At 43.6% G+C, this 13,194-nt stretch overlaps 1 protein-coding gene across 3 annotated transcripts in view; it reads right to left on the bottom strand.

Annotated features, from left to right (window-relative positions):
• CACNB4 (calcium voltage-gated channel auxiliary subunit beta 4) overlaps positions 1 to 13,194 on the bottom strand; it is a 284,190-nt gene that overhangs the window by 61,175 nt on the left and 209,821 nt on the right. For all 3 annotated transcript variants that reach the window (XM_073634155.1, XM_073634157.1, XM_073634158.1), the window contains 2 exons: positions 3,163 to 3,182; positions 2,996 to 3,076 (listed from right to left, as the gene is read on the bottom strand). In XM_073634155.1, the coding sequence (XP_073490256.1) occupies positions 2,996 to 3,076; positions 3,163 to 3,182 (101 nt within the window). The remainder of the gene's footprint in view (positions 1 to 2,995; positions 3,077 to 3,162; positions 3,183 to 13,194) is intronic.

The following is a 13,194-nucleotide window of genomic DNA, read 5'->3' as shown; positions in this document are numbered from 1 at the left end:
CTGGTGTTGGAGCCATGCTTCATGTCAGTCCACTTGTTGCAACAGCTCTCCAAGGTGTGATCACTCCTTTTTATCTGCAGATTTAATCTGATGCAGGTGTTTGTGTTTGTAATGAAAATTTACAGGGTGATTCCATAATTTTTTCCTCAGAATTGAGTGATTCCATAATTTATTCCCTGTGCTTGTTCTATAAATCTAACTGTTACTGGCCACCACAGTTATTTTTCTTGATTTCTTTTAGTGTTTCTTAAAGCCAGAAAGTTGCCATTTGAAATGCCTTTAGTTTTTGGCCATGTCTATGATCTTCTTTTTTTCTACAACAATAAACAACTGAAGGAACATCCTCAGGGACTGGTGATTCCATAATTTTTGCCAGGGGTTGTAGATAAACTGTGATTTATTTAGCTTTGAAAGGGAATTTATTTTATATTTTTGTAAAATACAATTTTTACTGCAATTATTAGAATGTTACACTTTTTGCTTGCTGGCTGTTCCATATTTTGATTGTTATCACAGCTGGATTAATATAATACTGTATATTAAAAAGGACTGCTACCATGTCTGCCCAATAACCCGACTGGGTCCTCATTGTTGCAGAACAATTTTTGCATTTACCCACTTTGTGGACTTTGGTTCTGACTCATAAAAGGTCTGTTCGATAACAAAGAATTCTAAAAAATAATAATGTAATTATATTTAACCAACACAATTTTTTTCTTTAACACCGTTCTTGTTCCTTTAATTTTTAGGTTTTAGTTTTGTTTACAAGCTTTATATACAAAACAATATAAATTAATTTTTCTATATATATTTGATAGGGCATAAAGAAATTATCTTTAACGTTAACATTTCACATAGCAGTGGATATCTGATATAGTAGTTTAATAATGGGTATTTTGTTATTTTGTTATTTTTAAATATATTTACACATTGTCTTTTGAAATAGCGCACTATTAACCACTTGCCGACCAGCCGCCGCAATTACACTGCGGCAGGTTGGCTCGGCTGCACAAATCGCTGTAGGTGTACTTCGGGCTCGTACACGGCGATCTGTGCGCACTCCTATTGGCCAGCGGGGGAGCCAATCAGCAGGTCCACCAACGATCGTTCCCTGCAGTGACAGAACAGAAATCTGCCTCTGCAAACAAGGGAAATCTCCGCTCTGACAGGGGAGATCACACAGATCCTGTCTTTCTGCTATGCAGGAAGACGAATCTGTGTGTTGCCCCAGTGAGCCCTTCCCCATACAGTTAGAACACACAGTGAGGGAACACAGTTAACCCCTTGATTGCCCCTGATGTTAACCCCCTTCCCTTCCAGTGTCATTAGTACAATAACAGTACATATTTCTAGTACTGATTACTGTAGTAATATCACTGGTTCCCAAAAAAGTGTCAGAAATGTCTGTTAGGTGTCCGATCTGTCCACTGCAATGTCGCAGTCCGGCTAAAAATCACTGAGCGCCGCCATTACTATTAAAAAAAATAATAATAATAAAAATGCCATAAATGTATCCCCTATTTTGTAGACGTGGTAACTTTTGCACAAACCAATAAATATATGCCTTGGGATTTTTTTTACCAAAAATATGTAGCAGAATACAAATTGGCCTAAATTGATGAATAAATGTGTTTTTTTTATTTTTTATTTTTTTTTAAAGGTTTTATAGCAGAAAGTAAAAGTTTTTTTTTTCCAAAATTGTCGCTCTTTTTGTTTATCGTGTAAAAAATAAAAACCGCAGAGGTGATCAAATACCACCAAAAGAATGCTCTATTTGTGGGAAAAAAAGGACATTCATTCGTCGCACGACAGCGCAATTGTCAGTTAAAGCGATGCAGTGCCGTATCACAAATAATGGCCTGGTCATTAAGGGGGTAAATCCTTCCGGGGCTGAAGTGGTTAATATTTTTATATAAAGAGACAATTGCATGGTTCCAGCCATTGCCTGAAAATGAGGAATAGTCCTTCTATTTTTGGAATATTTGGTAAAAAATCATACGGTTTTAAGAAGACTTTACTGTGCTACGTACTGATTACATTGGGGGTCATTTTAATTCCTTTAGTTCCTTCTGACCATAACCTGTATGGATATACCATCTTGTTGGGTCCCAAGCCCTACTTCACAACAGCTATGATTTCCATCTACTGCACTGTTGATGGCCAAAAAAAGCCGGAAACAGCTGTAGGTAAGTTTGGAGTACATGGCTCCATAATATTAGACTATATTTGTATTATACACCAGAGGTTCTGAATGTGTACCTGGCTAATTGGGCATAAAGAAATGATTTGCATGGCTCTGCCCACTGTTCTGAAACTGGGAATAATTTTCTATTTTCTGTTATACGTGATGGAATGACACATTTGAATACCTTGTGTTCTAAGAGGGCTTTACTGTGCTATTTACACATATTTGTTATAATGTATATTGTGCATCTTTTTTGGTAACTGCAATGTAGAAGGTGGATTATGTTATCCCCCAAAATGTGCTGGATTTACACACATAATAAATGATAATAATTTATGCCAAACCATCTGTCCTTTTGGCACTCCTTTTTTCTTCATCTAAAACTTTAACCCAATGTCCCTCACTGGGTAGAGGGAAACCCTATGCCAACACTTCTACATGATTAGGACCTAAGACATTCCTCGGTCCAGCACCACTACTGAACAAACCCATCTTCAGACATAGAGCTCTCTACATACAGAATTATAATAAAATAAGCATCCCTGAGGTCTCATTACATCTCTAGTCCAGCTCACAACTGAGCGGCATGGAGAACCAAGAAGTCTTTTTCATTTTCTTCCCCTCTGCACTTTTTTCATGAAAAGCTTCCACTTCATGTATGACTATGCAGTTCACAAGCACCTCGTTATGATATAAAGGTATTTACACCTTCTCCCGACATACCAACGTACCCAAAATAACATTTTGAATAATCCCAGTGAAAATTATTGTAATTAGAGGCTAATATTGGCAACATTGCAGTGTACATACCTCATATCCTTTTAGCGATGGACCAACTAATACTACCGGTCTCATAGATGGCACAACATCATAAGGCGGTATATGCTCAGTCTAAAAATATAAAATTGGCCCATTAGTTAGCCCATTCAGTTAACATTCAGACATTACTACTCTGACATTTAGTAACAGAAACTTACCACTTTTTGCTTCTGTTTGGCTGGAAAAGAAAAACAGGACAGTTAGGTTTTTAGGTTTAGAAGAGAGCTCAAATGGCCTTTTCCTCAAATGCTATGATGACTTTATTGTTAGCTATTTATGTTGAGTGTGCCTTGGCTAAGGGACTTAAAGCCCAAATAAACCTTTAGTTTAAATTAGCTAATTACATTCTCTAGAAAGAAGCTACAGACTGAGCAGGAAAACATGTCCCCTGCCAGAATGGTGTAGAGAAGGACTCTTGCTCTCTGTGTGGTAGCAGCGGTCTCTCTGTAGAAGTGGCGACTCAAGCTTTCATATTTAGGGGGGGCACATGGGGGGGACAGGGACAAAAGTAAGGGGGCCAACTATAAAACACAATATATATATATATTTATTTTTTCCCAAAGAATGCAATGCACTCCAGAGGTCATCAATGCAGCCTCACCGGTGCCCATCAATGCAGCCTCACCGGTACTCATCAATGCAGCCTCACCGGTGCCCATCAATGCAGCCTCATCAGTGCCCATCAATGCAGCCTCATCGCTTCCCATCAATGAAGCCTCATCGGTTCCCATCAACGCAGCCTCATCGGTTCCCATCAATGCAGCCTAACGGGTGCCCATCAATGCAGCCTCACCGGTGCCCATTAATGCAGCCTGATCTGTGCCCATCAATGCAGCCTCACCGGTACCCATCAATACAGCCTCATCGGTGCCCATCAACGCAGCCTCACCGATGCCCATCAATTCAGCCTCACCGATGCCCATCAATGCAGCCTGTTCATTGCATGGTGATTAGAGAGAGGAGAGCGCCGCCGGATTACACGGAGTGGGGATCTCCTGCTTACCCGGCACGGTCGCTGTCATATGAAGTCCTGCCTCCTGGATCGGCTCCTAAGATAGACGTCACCAGTGTGCAGTCTATCATAGGAGCCCATCCAGAAGGCAGGACTACATATCTCCGCCCTGTGGGTCATGCTGAAAGCAGACAATAGCCTTTGGGTCCTGCAGGCCACTAGCCTATGGGATCTGCTGGGAGCTGGCCATGGCCTATGGGACCTGCTGCCTGCTGGCCTGTAGGCAATGGTCAGCTCCCAGCAGGACCCATAGGCTATTGTCTGCTCCCAGCAGGAGTTAGGACCCACAGGCCAGCGGCCAGCTCCCAGCAGGACCCACAGGCAAGCAGGACCCATAGGCTATTGTCCGCTCCCAGCATAACCCATAACCCATAGGCCAGCGGCCAGCTCCCAGCAGGACCCAAAGGCAAGCAGGACCCATAGGCTATTGTCTGCTCCCAACAGGACCCACAGGTATGCGGCCAGCTCCGAGCAGGACCCACAGGCCATGGGCACTTGGGCAGCTCCCAGCAGGAGTGGACCCACAGTGTTGAGGGCTATTTAGAGGTTACTGAGTAGGCACTGGGGCAGGGTAAATGAGGTGTATGGGGGGTAGATAGATGGGATGATCATGTGGGGGTCAGCTGGGGGCTTCAGGGTCTCTCACCTCAGCAGCTGCCAGCTTAGCAGGACAGGTCCCCCTCCTTGCATGGCCTCCTCCAGTCCTGGGGGGGTGGATGATGCTCCTGTCTCCTAGGGTCAACTTCTGTTGCATGCACAGTGTACTGCAGCCAGCCGTGTGTGTGTCCAACTCCAAGAAAGATCTGACTGCAACAACCGGGAGTTGTAGTTTTACTCTCACTAGGCTCAGGCTGGCTGCGCTGCTCTGCAGACTCCACCCATGGGAGCTTGAGCGCACAGCCGCAGACTACAACTCCCAGAAGCCACATCTCCGGCTGTCACGTGACGTTAGCTAGCCCCGACTTGCTCAAGGCTCAGAGACGGGCAAGTGACGAGTCAGCCAGACAGTGTCAGTCCACCACTAAGAAGAAAACAAAATCGTGAGCGGGTGGCCGCGGCACCGGCCATTATATGAGTTATACCAGTAAGCTGTTGGGGGGCCACAGGGTGGGGCACACTATAATATTGGGGGGTCGTGGCCCCCACAGCCCCCCTAGTGACGCCACTGCTCTGTAGAGGTCAGGCACTCTCCCTGCTAATTAAGACATAGGAACTCTGCAGTCAGCAAATCATTTGCTCCAAGAGACGGCTTCAACACAGAGAGCAAGAGTCCTGCTCTACAGCATGCTTACAAGAGATAGGATTTTTTACTAGGATGTGGAAAACAAACTGTACAACTTTGAATGCCTTTTGTTTTGATGCACTTGGACTGTACGTAGTATATTTAAACGGAAGATCCATTTGAGCCTTAAAAGAAACCTGTAATAAAATAGGCTACAATGTATGACCTCTCTTTGTGAAAGAGACAGCAAGGGAACTTCAATTTTCAAAAAGAGGTCAGCTATAGAAATTTATTACAGGTTTCCTTTATTTACAGCATATACAAGGAAACACATGGAAAACAGGCCATATTTAGAAGAGCTTACAATCTATTAGGATATGAAGATGTGATTGAGCTGGTAAAAATGAAATAGTGGAGTCATACACCAACCATGCTGACAAGTAAGACTTCCTAATTAGAAGTGTTGATTGTAACTGGCCACACATTGGGAACTGGAAGAGAATTAGAGAATGTGATTCGCTGTAGATAAGTTGGGTTAGATGGGAGTGCATGAAAGTGCGTATAGGAGATTTTATTGGTATGTAGGAGAGCTGTGCTGTGCATGGATAGGGTTGTGAAGATCCTCATTTATGGAGAGTTTTATTGGGAGTCCTTTAAGAAATACATATTGATCCTGTCGTTCCTGCCTCCAGTCTCTTAGCCTAGGTCAACATTGTGATAAATACAAAAGTGTATCAAGCCTTGCCATCAAATGCCTCCAAGGTGGGGTGGTCTGTAAGTTTCTTTAATTTAGCTTAGCTGTCACTGGGGCCTGACCTCCCCTGACTTCATAGCGAAGTTTGGCCAAGTTCCATGTAAGTGGAAAAAAAAGCTGCATCAGTGGCCAAAAAAGGCACTTACACTAGATAGGAAGATAATACCTGGCACAGAAGAGTACTGTCTGGTTAATAAAGGCAATGGCGAGTATTATGTAGTGTTTGCTCTCAAACAGGAGTTTTACATCTAGAATAAAAAAATTGATCATTTTAAGTGTACTCAGTCCATTGGCTGAAAATATTTCAAGCCCCTATTCAAGTGGTGCTCAAGAATACGTGCAGAGGATGCACCGAGCACCCTTTAACACTGTTCATTGTTACAAAAAAAATTGTAAAAAAAAAAAATTACAGGTCCAACTATTTGATGACCACCTGAAAAACTAGTTGCATTGCAGTTGATAGGGAAGGCAAAAAAAAAAAAAAGGTTTTTGGAGGTTTTTATAGTAAATCTGTGCTCAGATTATGAACCCCAAACCTCAGACATGAACTATGAATAAAGCATACCCCTTTATAGTGTGTACTTGTCTCAATTAAGAGTGCTAAGTGTCATTTCTGTCCGTTCCTTTGCATGAATCGCTTCCGACAAGTTTTCCCTACACCAAGAGAAAAAAGGTGACAGGGGAGGGAGCTCCAGCTGATTGACAACCTCAGCTTTGTCCCTGTGTGAAGAGGAACGTGTCTCTTCCCACCAATCAGCTGACAGAGCTCTCCTCACTGAGCTCTGCAGAATGTAATTTCAGCTCTCTGCCCCGTTTTCTGACAGCTCAAAAAAGTTTTATAAATTCTGAACTTTGAACGGATGTAGAGGAAACAGGGCAGATAATCAGGTACAACTTATGTAGGAAGATTGCTTTAATCACCTGAAAATGGTCACTTTACTGGCTGGTTTCACACCCGCGTACGCAGGGGATCTCCCCACTCAGCAGGCAGATTGCAGGTTTGTGACCATTCTGCTATACAGAGCAAACATGGACACGGTCCCGCTGTTCTCTATGGGACTGTAAGATGGAAATGGACCGCCTGTCCGTTTCCATCCAACTGTCATCCGATTTGCTATTTTTGGCAGACAGGATCGGATGCCAGTGGGTGTCAGCGGACATCTGTCGCTCCATAGAGAGCTATGGATGGTCTGATCAGATCTGCCTGAAAAACTGATAGGTCGACCTGATCAGACAGCCTGTGTGAAACCAACCTAAGTGTTCAAAAAATGCCGTAAAATGCTTTAAAACAAAAAACATGCACTTTAGCAGATATGTAGAGATGCCATTAAGAATGAATCAATGGCACCGCCATGCGTCTGCTAAAGGGCAGCACGTTTCTGTGCTAATGGTCAGATTTTAGGCCAACAATCTGATCATGTGTACAAGGCTTTAGAAATGGCCTGAAACCTGGCTTCAGAGTCTTTGTGATCTTTGTTGAACTTTTAAAATAAATAAATTTACAGTACAAGCAGCTAGGGAGGTCAGGGATGGCTTGTTTTAATGCTTGTTCAGAATATGTATAAATGTCCATAGTCTGGGAACATGTGCACTTTAAGGGCACAATGGGCTTTAAATGGATCCTCATGGTCACAAGAGCTCCTTTCAATTATCAAAGACTTGTTCTTATGCTAAAAACCAGCCCCTTATTAGCCTTGTTATTTTAGCTTTAGAGAGCAATACACAAATAATAATCATATACATGGAAAAAAATTCCCAAATATACAAAAAGCACTAAATGAAAAAAAAATAAAACTACTCTACCCTAAATAAATGTCAATTTCTACCTTCTGAGATCCACCAGGAGTTTCAAATATGATTAAACGTAATCGCCATGATCTAAGCAATCTACTGCCAATGGCTTTGATTGACCACTAGAATTTGGTCAAATGTGAAGTCAAACTGGGCAGTAAATTGTGTGCTTCAATAAATAAGGAAAATTGGGATTGCATTAAAATGAAGTCAAAATGGAAGAAAGCTACAGCAAACTTAATTGAAAGTGATTTTTTTTTTACTGCATTTGATTGGCCAGTTTGGACTTAATATCCTTGCAGTTGATAAAAACCACATTTTTTTGTCTTTGATTGCTTGAAACAAAATGGAATTGAAATTTATTTTGCTTAATAAAATTTCCACATGAGGCCACTTAGAGTCCATTTAAACTGTTGCATTTTAACACATGCATTTCAATGTGACAAAATGCATAAGCCATGGTTTGCAACAATAAGGAGAGGGGTTGATTTACTAAAAGCAAATAGACTGTGCACTTTGCAAAGTGCAGTTGCTCCAGATCTTTGTACATGAGCAGAAGCACTTCTGACTTCCATCATCCAATCATGTGCAAGCAAAAATGCTGTTTTTTAAATTTTCCTAACACGTGATTGGGTATTCTTTACAAAGTGAAGCCTTACCTCATTTACTAAGCTCTGGAGCAACTGCACTTTGCAACATGCACAGTATATATCCCTTTAGTAAATTAACCCCACAGTGTCTGTTCCCATCCCAGCACTGCAGTGCAGTGCATTGTAAAAAATACAACATTTCTGTTTTTTCTGCATTTTAGAGCACTGGGAGGCCAAGGGAAGTCAATGGCACAACATAACATGTAATTTGATGCACTGGCAACAGGTATTATTAGGCTTTGTTCAATGGCTATTCACCCTATCCACTCTATTTTCTAAATGTAAAAATACATTGAAAATACATAGGACTTCCACGTGTCAAAACACATTTGCCTAATGCTATCAAAAAACATACCTCTACACAGACACAAACTATATTACCAAAAGTATTGGGACACTTGCCTTTCCACACACTTGAACTTTAATGGCATCCCAGTCTTAGTCCATAGGGTATGTAACACTGATTGGTGACAATGTTGGCGCTATAATGTAATCAGTGCCCTGATTACATGTTTCGCTGCCCCATGGGAGGAGATGCCGCTGATCAGCTCTCCTTGCCATACACTGTCAGTGTGAGGCGAGGAGCGCCGACTACCGGCATCTCCGTGTTTACATGTGACCGGCTGCGATTGGACACTGCCGATTGCATGGTTAAAGAGTTAATGGCTCTTTACAGAGATTGGGGTCGCGCCGTGTCCTAGCAACACGGCGCGGCCTCAATCACCGCAGGCACGCAGGAGCGGCCGTTCGGGGACGCCGTCGTACGACGGCGTCCCAGAACGAGAGCCGCACTGACCCGCCATCATTTGACGTGGGCGGGCGCCAACTGGTTATAATTCATGTGCGTGAAAAGGCAGGTTACCCAATACTTTTGGTAATATAGTGCATCTCTAAATTGGCATTTAAAAAGCCATCCCTAGCATCAGAAATCCCTGACGCATCTGAACCCCTTTCATCTACGGGACCTCCCACAACTCCACAAAACACCCAGGCGGTGGAAGTAAACTTCAAATATTGCAGCTGTGGCTGGATTTCATATTGTTCCCTGGTAAGTAGATTAAGCCTACTCATCTTTTACTCTGCGGTCCTGCCTAATTGAGGTCATCACAACAGAAAGGACGAGGTAACACAAGGGCCAACGTGGGAGTGGTGAAAAGAGGACGATGGAACATTCCTGCATTATCTGTCTTGTACAGAAGTTCTCGGCACAGTCATGGAAGCAGTTGTTTTCACGTCAGTGCGGCTGTCTTTCTAATATTAGTACACAGCTCACTGTCTCATTATGTGTGTTGACAGGCTTCTGCAGATAACTGCTTTTCTCACATCACGAGCTTCAGACATTTTTTGGAGGAGAAATCACCTCCCTGTCATGATTATATAAAAAATTCATCCTAATTCTAATTTATCTCTAACAAATCCATACTGAGGCCTTTTTTTTTTGGCCAGCTTGCAGTCTCAGTACATATGTACACATTCTAATGCCCCGTACACACGGTCAGATTTTCCTACGGAAAATGTTCGATGGGAGCTTGTTGTCGGAAATTCCAACCGTGTGTAGGCTCCATCGGACATTTTCCATCGGAATTTCCGTCACACAAAATTTGAGATCTGGCTCTCAAATTTTCCGACAACAAAATCTGTCGTAAATTCCGATTGTGTGTACACAATTCCGATGCACAAAAGTCCATGCATGCTCGGAATCAATCAGAAGAGCCGCACTGGCTATTGAACTTCATTTTTCTCGGCTCATTGTACGTGTTGTACGTCACCGTGTTCTTGACGTTCCGAATTTCCGACAAGATTTGTGCGACCGTGTGTATGCAAGACAAGTTTGAGCCAACATCCTTTCAGAAAAAATCCCATGGATTTTGTTGTCGGAAAATCCTATCGTGTGTACGGGGCATAACTGCTATAAAAATGACTTTTCGTTGGGAAGATGCAATTTGTGTATGTTGCATCGAGGACAGGATGACACCAGAAGTCTCAGAAAACGTAGCCGCGCTCTTGAGCGCCTGTGGCATAAGACTAAGACCCAGGAAGACTTCACACAATATAAATCTGCCCTCCTAAAATACTACTCCTGCCTTCACACTGCCAAACAGACCTACTTTATCACACTCATCAACACCTTCTCATCCAGTCCACGTCAACTCTTCTCTACCTTCAACACTCTACTCTGTCCTCCACTGCCTCCACCCACCAACTCACTCACTGCCCAGGAGATTGCCAATCACTTCAAAACTAAGATTGATACAATTCACGAGGAGATCGCCAATGCGCAAAAACCTCCCCCATGCAACACCCCATGTCCACAGATACAATCATTACTTTCCTCATTCAACCCTGCTACTACTACTGAGGTTGCTAAACTTTTATCTAGCACTCATCTAACCACTTGCCCCCTGGATCCTGTTCCCTCGCAAATGCTACGCTCACCCTCTGACTCGATTCTACGCTCTCTAACTCACATTTTCAACCTCTCCCTCTCTTGTGGCATCTTCCCAAACTCTCTAAAACATGCGCTAGTCACCCCCATACTAAAAAAGCCCTCACTGGATCCCACCAGTCTCAACAACTTACGTCCCATCTCCTTACTCTCCTTCTCCTCCAAACTTCTTGAAAGACTGGTCTACAACCGACTAAGCGACCATCTGACCATGAATAAACTTCTTGATCCCCTTCAGTCCGGTTTTCGCCCTCAACACTCCACGGAAACTGCTCTCCTTAAACTCTCAAATGACCTACTAATGGCTAAAGCCAATGGACACTATTCTGTACTACTTCTCCTGGATCTCTCTGCTGCCTTTGACACAGTAGACCACCCCCTCCTCCTCAAAAAACTCCACTCCTTTGGTCTCCGTGACTGTACTCTTCGCTGGTTCTCATCCTACCTATCCCACCGCTCCTTCAGTGTCACTTACAACTCTACTTCCTCCTCTCCTCTTCCTTTTTCCGTTGGGGTCCCCCAAGGTTCTGTTCTCGGACCTCTCCTTTTCTCAATCTACACCACCTCCTTGGGTCAGTTGATTGCCTCCCACGGCTTTAAATATCATCTCTACGCTGATGACACCCAAATCTATCTCTCCACCCCCCAGCTCTCTCCATCTGTCTCCTCACGCATTACCAACTTACTAACAGACATATCAGCCTGGATGTCACATCACTTTCTCAAACTCAACCTATCCAAAACCGAGCTCATGATATTTTCTCCCTCGGGTGCCACTTCCCCTGATCTCCCTGTCAAGATCAACGGCTCAACTATCAACCCATCTCCCCACGCCAAGGTCCTAGGTGTAATCCTGGACTCTGAACTAACCTTTCGACCCCACATTCTATCACTATCCAAAGCTTGCCGCCTCTGTCTTCGCAACATCTCCAAGATACGCCCCTTCCTAACCAATGACACCACAAAGCTCCCGATTCACTCCCTGGTTATCTCTCGCCTCGACTACTGCAACTCCCTCCTCATTGGTTTACCTCTAAATAGGCTATCCCCACTTCAGTCCATCATGAACGCTGCGGCCAGGCTCATCCACCACACAAACCGCTCAGCGTCTGCCACACCCCTCTGCCAATCCCTTCATTGGCTGCCGCTCAGTCACCGAATTAAATTCAAGATACTAACTATAACTTACAAAGCCATCCACAACCTGGCCCCCAGCTACATCTCTAACCTAGTCACAAAATACCAACCTAATCGTTCTCTTCGCTCCTCCCAAGACCTCCTGCTCTCAAACTCCCTTGTCACCTCATCCCATGCTGGCCTTCAGGACTTCTCCAGAGCCTCCCCCATCCTCTGGAATGCTCTACCCCAATCCGTCCGATTTTCTCCTACTTTATCCACTTTCAGACGATCCCTGAAAACTCATCTCTTCAGAGAAGCCTATCTGGCCCCCACCTAACAACTGTACATTTATCTTCTCAATCAGCACATCACCCACAGTTATTACCTCTTGTATCTCTTGACCTTCCCTCTTAGATTGTAAGCTCTAAGGAGCAGGGCCCTCTGATTCCTACTGTATCAAATTGTATTGTATTTGTACTGTCAACCCTCAAGTTGTAAAGCGCTACGTAAACTGTTGGCGCTATATAAATACTGTATAATAATAATAATAATAATAATAATAGTTTATGTGAATGTCTAATTTTGTCTATTCAGAGAAAATTGACAGGTTCACTAGATGGGCAACCCCCATGACCCCTCACCATACTATTCACCTGAGCCCTGAGTCTAATCCCTGTGCAAGTCCTGTGACTGTCTGTGTTAGAGCTTATAGTTATTGGACTATGGGCCCTGCACCATGTCTTGTTGCTGTCAGAGGACATCTTGCTGCCATAGTACAGGGGAGAAGAGGCTACTGGGACTCATCTAGAGGTGCAGAGGAGCCTGATAGAGCAGAGGATCAGGTGAGCAGAAGAGCTTTTCCCATTCTCCTAGACATAATTGAGCAAATAACCCTGAGAGTGTGGGTGCAGCCCCACTGCAAGAAAGCATTATTACTTTTCCTGGTGTTCAGCTTTAACACCGGCTTTAAAGTGGTTCTAAAGTCTAAACATTTCTTGCATTAAGGTAAAAAAGATAAAAAGGGTAAAAGCATTAGCATCACCCCTCACCCCCCCCTCCTTGTACTTACCTGAGCCCTTCGAAAGACTCAGCGCCATGTACGTCTGCAGCTCTTCTCTCCCCTCACTTCCAGGTCTCACTTGCTTAGCTGGAGCACTGGGAGCCATTGGCTCCCACTGCTACCAATCAAAGCCAAT

Source organism: Aquarana catesbeiana, linkage group LG06 (assembly GCF_042186555.1).
Source record: "Aquarana catesbeiana isolate 2022-GZ linkage group LG06, ASM4218655v1, whole genome shotgun sequence".
NCBI lineage: Eukaryota > Metazoa > Chordata > Amphibia > Anura > Ranidae > Aquarana > Aquarana catesbeiana.
Note: the sequence above shows the minus strand (reverse complement) of the source record. Positions and strands in the feature narration are given on the sequence as shown.